The 14,660-nt window shown below is 45.4% G+C and overlaps 2 protein-coding genes across 9 annotated transcripts; one reads left to right on the top strand and one right to left on the bottom strand.

Moving 5' to 3' along the window:
• Positions 1 to 1,705: 1,705 nt before the first annotated feature.
• Positions 1,706 to 7,537, bottom strand: UNG (uracil DNA glycosylase). 4 transcript variants are annotated; one of them, XM_028703861.2, is made up of 7 exons: positions 7,405 to 7,537; positions 6,649 to 6,846; positions 5,133 to 5,228; positions 4,428 to 4,525; positions 4,162 to 4,250; positions 3,186 to 3,364; positions 1,706 to 2,847 (listed from the first exon to the last, which is right to left on the bottom strand). In XM_028703861.2, exons 1-7 carry the CDS (start codon positions 7,492 to 7,494, stop codon positions 2,707 to 2,709), a joined length of 891 nt encoding a protein of 296 aa, XP_028559694.2. In that variant the 5' UTR covers positions 7,495 to 7,537; the 3' UTR covers positions 1,706 to 2,706. The 4 variants fall into 4 exon arrangements, with proteins under 4 accessions (XP_028559694.2, XP_028559693.2, XP_077773819.1 ...); XM_028703860.2 differs by lacking the exon at positions 7,405 to 7,537 and having other exon boundaries at positions 6,649 to 7,071; XM_077917693.1 differs by lacking the exons at positions 4,162 to 4,250; positions 7,405 to 7,537 and having other exon boundaries at positions 2,709 to 2,847; positions 6,649 to 7,071.
• Positions 7,512 to 13,754, top strand: ALKBH2 (alkB homolog 2, alpha-ketoglutarate dependent dioxygenase). 5 transcript variants are annotated; one of them, XM_077917695.1, is made up of 5 exons: positions 7,512 to 7,642; positions 8,129 to 8,307; positions 8,743 to 9,075; positions 9,855 to 10,056; positions 13,276 to 13,754. In XM_077917695.1, exons 3-5 carry the CDS (start codon positions 8,787 to 8,789, stop codon positions 13,586 to 13,588), a joined length of 804 nt encoding a protein of 267 aa, XP_077773821.1. In that variant the 5' UTR covers positions 7,512 to 7,642; positions 8,129 to 8,307; positions 8,743 to 8,786; the 3' UTR covers positions 13,589 to 13,754. The 5 variants fall into 5 exon arrangements, with proteins under 5 accessions (XP_077773821.1, XP_077773822.1, XP_028559697.2 ...); XM_077917696.1 differs by having other exon boundaries at positions 7,552 to 7,642; positions 8,132 to 8,307; XM_028703864.2 differs by lacking the exon at positions 7,512 to 7,642 and adding an exon at positions 7,734 to 8,003 and having other exon boundaries at positions 8,132 to 8,307.
• Positions 13,755 to 14,660: the final 906 nt, after the last annotated feature.

Here is a 14,660-nt window from a genome sequence, read left to right as displayed (position 1 = left end):
AATGTACATTCAGGACAATCAGAAATTGATTTCCCTAATTCTGACTCTCATTGTTTCAGAGGTTACAGCAATAATCTTGCTCTTCTTCCTGAAAAATTACTTCCTCCATCAAAATATTTGCCCATGTCAGGTATTTATTTAAAATATGTATAGCCCATCTTTCCACGGGGCAGACTACAAGTGTGTGTTTGTGTAAGTAAGTAAGTAAATAAGCCTTTTGCACAGACTTGTCCATAACTATTTTGTCCATAATAATTATCAAAGTTTATCAGTTTTTCTTGATCTTCCATCAAAGAAGAAACGGCTTGCGTCTCTACTCCTTTCACCTTCAGAAGAAAGTGTCTGGGTTCCACATGAAGTGCATAATGCTGCAGCATTCCATATTCCACTTTGTCATGTCATGTGTTCTAAAAGGTCAGGGGTCAGAAAACTTTTCCAGCAGGGGGCCGGCACACTGTCCTTCAGACCTTGGGGGGGGGGGACTATATGGGGGGGGGGGAATGAACGAATTCCTATGCTCCACAAATAACCCAGAGTTGCATTTTAAATCAAAGCACACATTCTACGCATGTAAAAACACAGATTCCCGGACCATCCGCAGGCCAGACTGATAAGGCAATTGGGCCGCATCCGGCCCCCGGGCCTTAGTTTGCCTACCTATGTACAGTGGTACCTCGGGTTAAGAACTTAATTCGTTCCGGAGGTCCGTTCTTAACCTGAAGCACCACTTTAGCTAATGGGGCCTCCCACTGTTGCCGGAGCATGATTTCTGTTCTCATCCTGAAGCAAAGTTCTTAACCCGAAGTAATATTTCTGGGTTAGCGGAGTCTGTAACCTGAAGCGTATGTAACCCGAGGTACCACTGCATTGCTGCATCATCTGCATAGATCAGAACAGGGATGCGTCTTCCAGCAAAGAAGGTGCCCAGCTGGGCACCCTACAAATGTTGTGCTATTGGCGATTATTCATAATTTCCTCCCACATCTTTTATAACACTCCAAGTCCTTTACCACTGCCATTATGTCCAGAATTCAACATTAAACTACAAGTGTTATTCCAATCCTACTAACGATTTTAACTATTTACAATCATCTTTAAGATACGTTATACATTTTCCCCATTCCTTATTAAAATTTTGGTCTTCCCGATTACTGATTCTTTTGGTCATTTTAGCCATTTCAGCATAGTTCAGTTTTCTCAGGAATGTGGACAGTAGCATTAATGGAGAAACTCGCCAGTCAAATGCTCCACCCAAGATGCTGGCAACCTCTTAGAAATATGGTATCTTATCCTAACCTTTTCAGTAGATAATACTATCTGGACCCCGCTACGCATGAACAACTCTGGTACAGTGTGTTTCGCTAACAGTCATTCTCATTTCAATAACTAATTGGAAACTTGCTGAGATTTATTGTAATTCAGTAAGTCTGCAGAACTCGGCTGTGGTGCTCCTTTCCCAGAGGTGCATCTGGCTGCCTCACTATAAAGTTTTTGGCGAGTGCTTAAAGTGCATTGCGTTACCCTGGCCTTTGGCGCCTGAAATCTGTGTTTTCAGGATCCACCTTATTCTTGCATATGCAATACATTTTAACTGTTTTTAATTCCCAATTTTAAATTGTTGCAACCCACCCTGGGAACTGCTGGTGAAATGTGGGTAATAAATTTAATAACACATATGCAAAAGAAGCAGTGGGGGGAGCCAACAAACAGCAAATAACAAATATGTTTATTTTTATAACAAATATACAGTGACTGTAAAAAAAATAATAGTTGCATTGTTGTCACCTAGTGGTACAAAGAGTAAAAAAACCACAAGTACAAGTCATAATTTGGTATTTAAAACATACCAGAACAGAATATCTTATTATGCAATTTGCACATAAAAAGGGTATGCCAGACTTTCTTATAATTTACAGAAGTTGATAATGACGGCTCCTACACGCCCAATACCTGCAACAGAAGTTTTGCTGCCAACTGTGGCTGAATAAGATTTTCATGTGTGATATTTTCCCTAACACAACCATCATTAGCACTGGGAACCCCATTTCTCCTATGGGTCAGGCAATGCTTTCCAACATCTGGCTCCATCCTTTCCCTATCCCAATAAGAAGAAAGCAACTGGAATCCTTTGACTTTGCCACAGCTGATCTAATTCCTGCAGACCTCAGAAAACAGTATGAAAACAGGGTCACAGTTCACAGCAACTGATGCAACTTTTAATTGACAACTGATAAAAGGACAAGCTTAGAAGACTAAATAAGACATTGATTTGTACATCATAAACAGTTTGCTAAATGGATACTTCACTGAGTGGGCCAAAAATGAAAAATTAGCTTCTTTGGTGTAAAAATATATATGAAAAGGTGCTTTCATTTCCCTCAACATGAGATGTACAAGATGAGGAGTAAAAACCAACAAGCCCATTTTACAATAGCTAATAACAGAATGGAATGCCTTCCTTGGCACTAGCTAGAGTGAACATAAAAAGGCTAACATCTCAGCCAATCTATTTTTGTCCCAAAATGCACCAAGAATGTGAAAAACACATTTTCAGGATTAATTCCATTAAATTCAAAGCTACTCCAAAATAAGAGATTTGGAGTAGACTCTTTGATCTGGCACATTCAATTAAAACAAATCCAAAGAATTATTCCCAAGTAGTGACTGTACTCTAAGAATCAAACACAGTTGGTTTCAAATTCTGTGTCACAGTGTGCTCCAATCAATGGGCTTCTTCCCAGACTTTTTCAGCAATTCATTTGTTTTAGAGAAATGCTTACAGCCAAAGAAACCCCTGTGCACTGACAGGGGTGAAGGGTGAGCTGTCTGTAGGACGTGGTGCCGTTTCTGCAAGAAATCAGAGATGTTAAGACATTGTAGTCATCCCGCCCCACTGAACTGCCACCACATTTGCAGAATCTTAGGTTTTGTACTGCTGTCCCATGGACCAATATCATTTAACAGAAACACTGACCAAACCTGAGCCCATCCTCTAATAATCCCAGTTCTGCAGTCCCAGAATACCCTTTTAAAACAATGTACTCTAATGGGTGCTGCATGAGGCCATAATCCAAGCTCAGGATTAGATTCCATGCTGCATACCACACAGACCAGCTTCCAGCCTTTTCCCCACTGTCCAGACTAGTGTCACTTCCAGAGGAATGGAAAAGTAACGGTGCACTTACCCTGTCAATAGAGCTGCCTTTCCTCTGAGCATAAGCCCCCCAAAGCATGAAGACCACACCATCCAAGTTGCTGTTTAGCCAGGAGACCACTGCGTCTGTGAACTGCTCCCAGCCCTTCTCTTTGTGGGAGTTGGCTTGGTGTGCTCGGACTGTAAGAACAGCATTGAGTAGCAGTACTCCTAGGTTGAAAATGAAACAGGAAAGGGTGAGCAAGCATGCAGAAAACATTAAATAAAAATATGCTGCTTTTGCTGCTAGGAAGGGCAAATGATCAATACTCTGCACACAAAATATGTTTATCCCAGCCAAATTCTGCAACACCAGAAGAGGTCAACCCCCACCTCCCAGCGTATTTGAGGGCATTTTATTGTAGCTTGTGTGTTTAATTTAATGCTAATGGCTGTATAAACTTATAATAAGCAGCTGTTCTGTAAGGGAGCTGCATGTAGCAGCAAAACTATCCACTGTTCTGTAAAGTCTGTACTGTACAGTCATACCTCGTGTTACGTTTGCTTCATGATACGTTTTTTCAGGTTGCGTCCTGCGGCGACCCGGAAATACTGGAAAGGGTTACTTCCGGGTTTTGCCGCTCGTGCATGCGTGCAAAATGACGTCACGCGCATGCGCAGAAGCGGGTTGCGTTCTGCTCATGTTGCGAACGGGGCTCCGGAACGGATCCCGTTCGCAACCAGAGTACCACTGTATTTGAGCTAAGTTTGCTCTTTTCACCAGGATCTAGCCTCTCTGAAGTAGGAGGAGGCTGGGATTGTGTTGGATGCTCAGGGGCTGTTTCCTTGCTAAAATCTGGGGTGTGCTGAAAGGAATTCTCCATCCACTGCTGCAAGTACTACCACTGGCTGCTGGAAAGAAGCAATCTGTATATCCAGAAGGTGAAACCAACACACATGATAGCAGCTGGGGGAAGCCCACCCACCACAGGGGGGAAAGCGCCCAACAAACTTTGATCCTGCTTCACCTTGTTTAGCCCACCCGGTCAAGTCTCCATGGCCAGGATGAGAAAAGCCTTCTATGTCTTCAGCCAGTTCTTTGTAGATGTTCTCTAGGCTACGATCAAAAATCAGAAAGGCTTTGACAGACTTCCTCTCATGCATTTGTATCATAGGGATTTCATTTATTACATAACAACATATTAGTGATAACTATGCAAATGAAAGACTAATGGAAAGGCAGTATTGCATATCTGGTCCTAATAGGACTACAAAGTTTAAAGCCTAATCTTACCTGGGTGGAGGTGGAACTGGTCTCTGGACGCTGAAACAGAGTCCGTGTGCTTGGTTGGGTCCATGATATGGGTCTTGGCCCAAGATGACAGCTTTTACCTGAACAAAGTTACAAAAGCGGAAATTTGTTCAATACAATCACTCCTGCTGTCATTCATCTCTGCCCAGTTTAATACATCCCTTTGGTAGGACACAGTATGTGGCTGGTTATCCCTTGCTCTTTCTCTCGTGTGTTCCAGAGAAGACCAATGGGACAACTATATAAACACCACAGTTCATGGGCAACCCAGTCAGATGGGGTACAAATAATAAATGATTATAAATTATTATTATGTAGCGTGCTTGATTAAAAGCTCCATGTTCAAATCTCAGAACATGGGTAGTTTTAAGGAAGCCCCACCATTCCATTCCATTCCACCCCTTTCAGCTTCACCTAGCATTTATCCAATTGGATTAACTAATAGTGGCCTCCCTTTACAGTCAGGACAACTTAGATACAGTTGTGTATGCAAAACATTCTGAGGCCAAAATGCAACTAGCAGCACCAAACATTATTGTTACTAGCCCATGGTTTTCAAAACAATGCAGACACAAAGTGCAACGCTTATCTAGAGGCGGAAAAAAGAGAAGATATCACTGACAACTTAGTGACTCCTGAAGGAAAAGGTAGAATAAATGTAGGGCTGATTGTACCAGGTTTACTCACATCACGGATACTGCACATCTGAGTCCAGGTGAAGACTTGATGCACAGCTGGATACACTGTGTAGCGTTTACGCTCTGCAGCAACAAAGTCCATTAGCTGTTTTGGGAAACAGAAGCAGACAGTTTCAAATCCTGGTTAAGGAGGGCCAGCAGGTTAAGTAGGTAGCGGTTTGAGTGCACACAAGCACCTAGGCATCACACACAATATAGTGTTTCAAGCAGTCATTTTAAAATTTCAACTCAGTTAACGCATTAAGCTTTCTTCTGTCAATACATCCCATTAATGCCCAAGGCTTTAAAGAGAGGCCAGCCAGCCAATTGTTTTTAAAGATGTGAAGAGTTTGCTTCACCCAGACTTGAAATTGGATCCCATGATATAAGCCAGGCGGCTGTGTTTTCAGAAAAGTTGTGATGAACTTTCAAGAGATACAGAAACTTGAGAAACATGCTTGAAAGTGAGGGGAACATTCCAAGGTGGAGCCTCCCATTTCAGGACAAGTGATGACCCTGGAGCCCCTCTCCAATTTTTAGCCACAGCTTCTTGCTTAACATCTATGGACTCCAACGTCAGTTGCAGCAAGATACATGCTCAATAATTAACAAAATACTTCTAGCCACCAGGAGCTTCTTGAGACAGGGTAGATCAAATCTAAATATTTTTGCATCTCTCTCGTATATAAAGGCTGATCAATAATGGTTTTGGAGGAACTGTTAATGCCACTTTGGGCCCGCAAGGTAGACAGGAATAACCACTTAATTATTCTGTAAATACAGTATACACAAGGAGAGTAAGACCACATCCTATGTAAATTTCCATGAGTGCTAGCTCCATGAAATATAGAAGGAACCGCTTCCATGCAAACATACAAAAGACCAGGTTGCAGGACTAGAACCCTACACACACAATTTCACCACCGCCCCTCCTCTCCCAAACCTTATACTGTACTCAACAATGTAACTGATCTGTAGAAAAGACTGTACAGCACAACTTGAAAAAAGAGACAAGGTGTTTAAGCCAAGGAAAACTTTAATCATAAATATATAAATAACCCTACACACACTTACTAGGAAGCCCTATTGAACCCAGCGGCACACTTGCGCGAGTAACAAGCATAGAAGTCTGCTACCAAGTACTGAATAAGCTATCGACGTGGCATAAAACAGAAAGGGAAGAAATGCATGTCTGTAAAGGAGGAAAGAGATAGGCACCAAGGCAGGCAAGTGTGCAGATTCTGGTACACTCCATTTAACACAGCACAGCAACAGCAGGTCTGTTTTCGATATAATAAATTAAGGGGGGGGTATCTATTAAAGTGGCCCGGACTGCAGCTCCGTGCGGGAGCACATCCTTTGCTCGCATCAGGTGCGTTGCATCGACCTTCTCTCCAGTTCAAAGGCCGTCAGGCAGGGCAGATGGGCTGAGACCCTTCTCCGCCTGACATCCCGGGGCGGCGCCGCCGCGTCCCCCTTGCCCTGCCCATGGCAGCCCCCCGCCTCCCTCTCCGCCTCTGGCCCACCTGGGCGAAGTAGGGCTTGGCGAACTCCCCGGCGAGCGCGAGCCTCCAGTCCGGCGCGACCTCCGGAGGAGCGAGGCTGCCGAGGCGGGAAGCGAGTCTCTGCAAGGCCGCCTCTTTGTTCCGGCGGATCCGCTCCAGCTGCTCCGGGCTGAGAGGCGGGGACGGAGCGCCAGCCTTCGACCTCTTCGGAGAGCCGGCCTGCGGGCGGAAGAAGCGCGTGAGGGGCGGCCAAGCGGCAGCAGCAGCAGCGAGGCAGCGGCGGAGCGACGCCAGACCACGGCCCGCCCTCCTCGCCGCCGCCATGAGAAAACAAAACACGGGCGACTTTCGCGCCCAATTGGCCAGCGACACCAAAAGCGCCGTGTATCGGCCTATCACCTGCGAGATAGCGCCCCCTTCCTTTCTCATTGGTTACGGGCCATCAAAACAGCTTCCTAATTGGCCGCCGGTCCCGAGCCCTGCAGCCCGCTCGCCCTATCGCAGTTCTGCTTGAAAGCCCCGGCCCTCAGTTGATCTGTGTTGCTAAGGTAGCCCTAGCAGCTCTTCTTGGTTAAGAGCACCGAGTCGGACTTAGTCCCACCCCCGGACGCTTCCCATTGGCTTGAGGGCGGCTAAAGCGCTTCCCATTGGCCGGTACCTCAGGAAGGCGCCTTTTTCTCCCCCGCTGGAAGGAGAAGGCGCCGGTACCTCAGGAAGGCGCCTTTTTCTCCCCCTGGCGCGAGCTCCCCGTCCCCTCTCGCCTGGCTCCCTTTGTACCTCAGCGGCCCCGACTGGCTCCGGGGAGCGGCTCCGCTTCTTGGCCTGCGCCGCCGAGAAGAACGAGAGCAGCGTCTTCTGGCCGATCATGGTGGCTCCGCTGGCAGACGGGCTCCGGCGCTGCAGCTCGGGAGAGAAGGGCGCCGAGGGAAAGGCAGCAGGCGCAGCAGCCGCTGGCTCAGCTCTTCTGCCCCCTCACGGCAAGACCCGCCGCCGCCGCCGCTCGCTCCCGCTTCAGGTAAGCTTTAAATTGGCGCCAAAGCCAGCGCGCATGCGCAGCCGAGGAGCGCCTGGGTCCCGCCCGCCCGCCCGCTCCCTGGGCGCATGCGCAGCGCCTGTTCTCGGAAGGCGGGTCCGCGGCGGCAAACGGAGGCTGGAGGAAATAGCGAGAAGGAGCGTCCTCCTCCTCGCAGCCGGGGCGTGCAGGCCTTCCATTGCACGCTATGTTTGCCGACTTGCGTGATTAACGTGCGCGTTAGGGGGAAAGTACCGTAGGAAGAGAGAGCAGTGTCTCCGCAGATCACCTCAAAGTAGAATCAACCTTACAAACAAAGTGTGATCAAAAATAATATTGGAAACTGCGCCTGTGCTGCTCCTAGGTTATGTTTTGCAATTTTGATTTTACATTCATGAGAAGCTTTTACGATGCTTGGGAAGAACTCGAGATGGAGCGAACAGACTTTGTCTTGTTCTGAATTAACAACACTACCATTTTTCTTTCTAGCAGGCAGGGCTCTCGGTTAGTACCTTTTGCAGGAAGGGAGGAGCTGCAAAGGAGACGAAGGTGGGACCTGGAGACTGGAAAGGAGACGAAGGTGGGACCTGAAACAGGATTCCGGCAGTGAGGCTCCCTGGCCTCGGTTCCAGGAGGAGCCTTGGAGAATATCCTGGGCATTGCAGGAGGTAAGACGGGCATTGGAGGGCAGCCATAGCATAGCATTTTAACCCTAAGGCATGAAAGAGCAGCCTTCCCCTACAATGTATCCCCGGCACCTGATATACAGGGGTACATTGCTTCTGAACTTGGAGGTTCCATTTTGCCAGCCTCCATAATTACAGGTGTCCAAGCCAGTGTTCCCCAGCCAGGTGCCAGCAGATGTTGTTGGACTGTGACCCCCGTTATCCCTGACTGTTGGTCATGCAAGCTAGAATTGATGGGAATTGGAATACAGCACCATCCAGCAGGCCAAAGGCTCCCCATCCCTTGGCTAAAGAGATCCTTTGCAGACACCACAAATAATAGTTTCCAGCTGCTGCAAGTATATTAGTAAAAAGAGCACTCCACAGCCAGGAGCGCCCCACTCCAGGCATATCTAATCTGGTTCTGGTCAATCACAGGCTTGCCCTCCTACAGCCTCGATTGAGGTGCGTAGCAACTGGCGATGGAGAAATTCATTGTCCGGGGGCCTCTTAAGACCACAGCAACAAAGAACAAGAGGAAGTCCCCTGGACCAGAGCGGGAGGAGGCTGACTCTGGTGCAGAAGGCAGTGGAAGAAGCAAGAAGAGGCCCAAGCTGGATGCATCCCACCAAAGCACGACTCCCTTGGTTGGTGCTTCATGGAAACACATCCGGGCAGAAGGGCTAAACTGCGATTATAGGATCCTTTTCAACAAAGCAGAGGCTGACAGGATCTTCCAGGAGCTTGAAAAGGAAGTGGAATATTTTGAAGGTAAACAGATCTGATCTTTGAATCTTTCATGAATTCTCTGTGCGGCAGGGCTATCTGGAGCATACTATAAATAGATTTCCTCATTTTTATGGCTATTATTATTTATTAAACTTATATACCACCCTTCACCAGAAGATCTCTGGGCAGTTCACAAGATAAAAGCACAAAATAACCCCCTCCAACAACACGTTTAAAAGGCTGTAGAATCTTAATTAGCCTGGCTGAAGAGGAATGTTTTTGCCTGGTGCCTAAAAATATATAATGAAGGCACCATGCAAACCTTCCTGGGGAGAGCATTCCACAAACAGCCATTACGTAGCTATTGTGGTCCTGAGCTGTTTAAGGCTTTATAGGTCAAAACCAGCACTTTGAATTGGACCCGGAAACTAACTGGCAGCCAGTGCAGTCAGGCCAGGATCAGTGTGAACGCTCAAACCGTCTTGCCCCAGTGACCAACCTGACTGTCAAATTCTGCACCAGCTGAAGCTTCCAAACCGTCTTCACGGCAAGAGGTTTTCTCCTCTACATCTGTCTCTCCTGCTTTCCCTTTCTCCTTTCCACACAAACACACACGGCATGGAAGGAAAAGCAATTTCTAGAGGGGTGGTGATGCAGGAAGCAGAGCTCAATCGCAGTGTCCAGAGGGCCCCATGAATTGAATCGGGGGGCCACCACAGGTTCCCCACCACTGCTCTCAGGGGAATTTTTTACTTGGTGGCATTTCTTCCCTGCATCTGGTTATGAAAGCCCATCTTGAGTTTGTCATCTTTTTTTCAAAGCAGGAGAGTTCACTAAACTCCACATATTTGGAAAGTGGCACAACATCCCAAGGAAACAAGTGACCTACGGGGATGCTGGCTTGACATACACATACTCAGGTGTCACTTTCTCACCCAAGCCATGGATTCCAGTTCTGGATCACATAAGAGACCAAATCCAGCTAACCACCGGGGACACCTTCAATTTTGTTCTCATTAACAGGTAACGTTGGGCAGGTGGTGGTCGTTAGTATGGCATTGAGCACCAGGGAACCAGTTCTCCATGCCCAGTCCCTTACACTAACTTGTGACTGCTGTTGTGACATACAGAGGGCAGTGCAGGAGGAGCTTGACATCCTACTGCAATTCTACAGGAGCTGCCCTTGACTACGTTTGCCAACTGCTGCTCTCCAGATGTTTTTGGACTACATTTCCCACCAGCCACTGCCAGCAGAGTTACATGATACTGAGTTTATGGGAACAAAAGGACATTCATTTTTGCATTTAACATTTACATTCAAATATCAGTCATAATCATAAAAAATAGGATTCTCTGAGTCCTTGGACTTCCTGCCACCCTTCCATGGGTTCCATTATTAATCTTTTCCCACCTGCATCCTATAAAGTTCTCTATCTTTAATATTCAATTTATACCATTGTTCATGTTACATCGGAAAACAACAGCTGGGCAGAGCTGAGTGGGGAACAGCTAGGAGAAGGAGAGAGAGAGAGAGAGAGAACGGACTCCCCTTTGCTGCAGAGTGTCCAGTTTTTATCTCCAAGGGCAAGTAGAGCTGATAAGCTTGCTATGCAGAAGGCTCAATGGTTGTGAGATGCCGGGGTGGGGGGGAGTAGGAGGGAAGCTTAATTGGGAGCACCTTTATCTCGGGAATGGATGCTTTGTTCTTTTCCTGTGATCATTAAAGACCCTTTAAATGGTAAGGGACTCTTGTCGCTTTGTCCTGCTTATCCGCAAAGGGGGGGGGGAGCCAAGCCCCCAGAGCCTGACAACAATCTTTTCTGCTCCCTTGGTATTTTTGTACCTAAAATTCCTTGAAAAAAAACCTTCTAGTTTTTTCACAAATGTTATTTTAAACATTTTTTTCCAACTCATTATAAATTATTTTCCAATGCTTTTGCTATCTTACACATCCACCACATATAGTAGAAGGTGCCTTCTTTCTCTTTACGCTTCCAACAAATATTTGTAGTAGTTCTATACATTTTGTTAATTTAGTAGGAGTTTAATACCAACAGTACATCATTTTCATAGTTTTCCTTCAATGTACAGCATGCTGTACATTTTAAGTCTTCCCTCCATAATTTTTCCCATGATGACAATTGTATATTATATCCAATATCCCTTGCCCATTGTATCAATACAGATTTAACAGTATACATTTTAGAAAGTATTTTCACTTTATTTTCCAACAAGTCTTTTTCAAACCTTAAAAATTCTTTACTAAAACCATTTATTTTATCCATTCTAAATGCATCTTTTAATTGGTGATACTGTAACCAGTCAGTTAATAAGTCTTATATCCTCAAATTTATCGTTTTCAATTGTTCTTCTTTTGTTAACAGCTCTTTATACGTTGCCTGTTCATTTTTTGCATTTAATTTTTCCACAGATTTCACCTCTAGCAGGGAAAGCAACCAAGGTGTTTTTTGGTCTAATAAATATTTATATTTCTCCCATACTACATAAATTGATTTTCTTACCAAATGGTTTAGGAAACCTTTATGCACTTTTGTCTTATCATACCAGAGATATGCATGCCACCCAAATCTGTTGTCATGACCTTCTAAATCTAGAATGCCTGCATTTTTTAACATTATCCACTCCCGAAGCCAGCAGAGACAGGACGCTTCATAATATAACCTCAAGTCCGGAAAAACCGCCTCTATCCTTTGCATCAGTTAACAATTTATATTTAATCCTTGGCTTCTTTCCTTGCCAGATAAATTCAGAAGTAACTTTTTGCCACTGCTTGAAGTGTCCTGCTCTACTGATAATGGGTACTGATTGAAATAAAAATAGCATTCTTGGCAATACATTCATTTTTATTACTGATATTCTTCCCCATAGTGATAAGCTCATCCTTCCCCATACCTTTAGGTTTTTCTTTTTTTCTTTCCAAGTGGCTATATAGTTGTCAACCATACCTCTAAATATTTCACCTTTTTTTCTATTGTCAATTCTGTTGTTCGATGTAAGTCTCTTTTTTATTGAACGGTCACATTTTTTACCAATACTTTCATTTTATTTTTATTCAACTTGAAAGCTGCTACCTGACCAAATTCAGCAATTATCTCTAAGACCCTTGATATACTTACCATCGGGTCTTCTACTGTTATCACAAGGTCATCCGCAAATGCTTTCAATTTATAAGCTCTGCACCCTACTGTTATACCTTTTATTCTATCACGCCAGGGTTTCTAGAATTGATATAAACAATAATGGTGACAGGAAACATCCCCTTCTTGTCCCTTTTGTTATATTTTTCCGTTATCACATTGTTCACTATCAACATAGCCTGTTGATCTGAATAAGTCGCGTCAATTCTCCAAAGGAATGACTCTCCAAAGTTCATCATTTCTATAGTTTTTTCCCATAAAAATCCATGGCACATTATTAAAGGCCTTCTCTGCATCTGCAGACATTAAAGCCGCTTGCTTTTCATTCATCTGGCGGCCAGGAAGAAAGCCAGCTTGATCTTGATGAATTAAATCTTTTAACACCATCTTCATATGATTTGCCATTATTGGCAAATAGTTTATAACCATTATTTAGCAGAGATACCTGCCTATAATTTTTTACTGATAGTAAATCTGTATCTTGTTTTGGAATTAATGTAATATATGCCTCTTTCCAAGAATCTGATACTTTCCCTGTATTCAAAATCTTATTCATTACATCTTTCAAAGGCTGTGCCAAAAGCTCTTATAGTTTTTATAGTACTTTGCTGATAGACCATCTGACCCCGGCAATTTACCTGTTTTTATCTGGTTAATTAACTGTTGTAATTCCATCACTGTTACTGGTGCATTTAAGTAATTAGTTTTCTCTTCCGAAATACTTAGCGGCCAATAGCCAGTCTAGTCCACCATCCTGTTCTTGCAGTGGCCAAAAAGATGCCTGTAGGAAATCCATATGGTATAGTACAGATTAAGTTGGAAAGGAGGAGAGATGTTGTGGATCTTCCCCTGTGGAACCATTGGGGCAGGACCTTCAGGGCAGAAGTCTAGTCGCTGCCCCCTGAACAGAAGGAGCAGGAGACCAGCACCCCAAACACAGCAGCAGGGCTGGCTTACTGCATTCTGAAGCAAGTGAAATCATGCACATCACTATCTAAAGAGTATAGATCTCCACTCTGCAAGCGCATTTGAGTCCATAGTCTAAAACTACCTCACTGCATCACTCATCTCCCCTCCCTGCCAGGTATAAGGACGGTCACGATCACATGGGGGAGCACAGAGATGATGAGCGAGAGCTGGCCCCTCGCAGCCCCATCGCATCCGTGTCCTTTGGAGCCTGCAGGGACTTTGTCTTCCGGCACAAGGATTCCCGAGGCAAAAACCCTTCGCGCTACATTGAGGCTGTCAAGTTGCAGCTGGAGCATGGGAGCTTGTTGATGATGAACTTCCCCACCAACCGTTACTGGTACCACAGCCTGCCCAGTCGCAAGAAACTCCTGGCTCCGAGAATCAACCTGACATTTCGAAATGTGATGGCGCTGACCCCAGGGCAGTGAGAGCGGGAGAGATGGCTCACTGACTTCCTTCCACACAGTGTTCGTTTGTCTCAAGAGTTTGGCCATCTGGTTTCTTTGTAGGCATGAATAGAGAGTGTTTCCAAGAGTGTTTTTTTGTTCCTTTTAGTGCCTTTGTGGTAAAAATAAAAAGGCATTTGGGGTCAAATACTTGGCTGATCATTGGATTTCAGATGTTAGTATGGCCATGGTTCATATGGTGAATGTCCAGGTGGAGTGGGGTGGGGGGGCTATGCTTGCTTTGTAAAATGCAGGGGGCTTGAGGATTTCCTAGGCGCTTTTGGCGTAAGTGGCTACAGGAAAGGGAGTGACCAGCAGGATGACCAGTAGCCCATGATCATTAGGCAAAAGCTGCTTCTATAATCTTCTCTGAAACAAAGCAGTAATGAAAGATAAACCTCCCCCGCCACCCTGATGTATATTTCCTTTGTAATACAGGGCTGGGGAGCCTGACCATAGGCCCTTCTGGTTGGTGGATCCAGGTCCCACCACACCTGGAGGGCCACAGGTTCCCCCAGCCTTGTATCACCAGAGCAACTCTTTAAAAATGTTAATTGGATTTTATAGCTTTACAAAAGTAAAAAATGAAGACAGTAAGACAAAAAAACCATCCTGTATTCCCCACCCTCCCACTTCCCTAGTCATCATCCAGAGCTATTCTTGAGTTTATAGAAACTGGCATGCAAATAACCAGTGAGTCTTGGTCCCTTGGAACCTACTCAGAGTTTAGTTTGCTTAGTAGTTATTGTAGATAGGTAGTAAAGGTAAAGGGACCCCTGACCATTAGGTCCAGTCGTGGCTGACTCTGGGGTTGCGGCGCTCATCTCGCTTTATTGGCCGAGGGAGCCGGCGTACAGCTTCCAGGTCATGTGGCCAGCATGACTAAGCCGCTTCTGGCGAACCAGAGCAGCGCACGGAAACGCTGTTTACCTTCCCGCCGGAGCGGTACCTATTTATCTACTTGCACTGGCGTGCTTTCAAACTGCTAGGTTGGCAGGAGCAGGGACCGAGCAACGGGAGCTCACCCCATCGTGGGGATTCAAACCGCTGACCT

Source organism: Podarcis muralis, chromosome 13 (genome assembly GCF_964188315.1).
Source record: "Podarcis muralis chromosome 13, rPodMur119.hap1.1, whole genome shotgun sequence".
Classification (NCBI taxonomy): Eukaryota; Metazoa; Chordata; class Lepidosauria; order Squamata; family Lacertidae; genus Podarcis; species Podarcis muralis.
The sequence above is the reverse complement of the archived record's forward strand: the minus strand, read 5'-3'. Positions and strand labels throughout refer to the sequence as shown.

Bases quoted from the DNA above. Each gene is read 5' to 3' on its own strand.
- ALKBH2 (XM_077917695.1), top strand. From the start codon at position 8,787: ATGGAGAAATTCATTGTCCGGGGGCCTCTTAAGACCACAGCAACAAAG. The intron at 9,076-9,854 runs GTAAACAGATCT...TTTTTTTCAAAG, and splicing joins GGAAGTGGAATATTTTGAAG to CAGGAGAGTTCACTAAACTC. The intron at 10,057-13,275 runs GTAACGTTGGGC...CCTCCCTGCCAG, and splicing joins AATTTTGTTCTCATTAACAG to GTATAAGGACGGTCACGATC.
- UNG (XM_077917692.1), bottom strand. From the start codon at position 7,056: ATGAGAAAGGAAGGGGGCGCTATCTCGCAGGTGATAGGCCGATACACG. The intron at 5,229-6,648 runs GTGGGCCAGAGG...TTCCCAAAACAG, and splicing joins CCAAGCCCTACTTCGCCCAG to CTAATGGACTTTGTTGCTGC. The intron at 4,251-4,427 runs GTAAGATTAGGC...TTTTGATCGTAG, and splicing joins CCAGTTCCACCTCCACCCAG to CCTAGAGAACATCTACAAAG.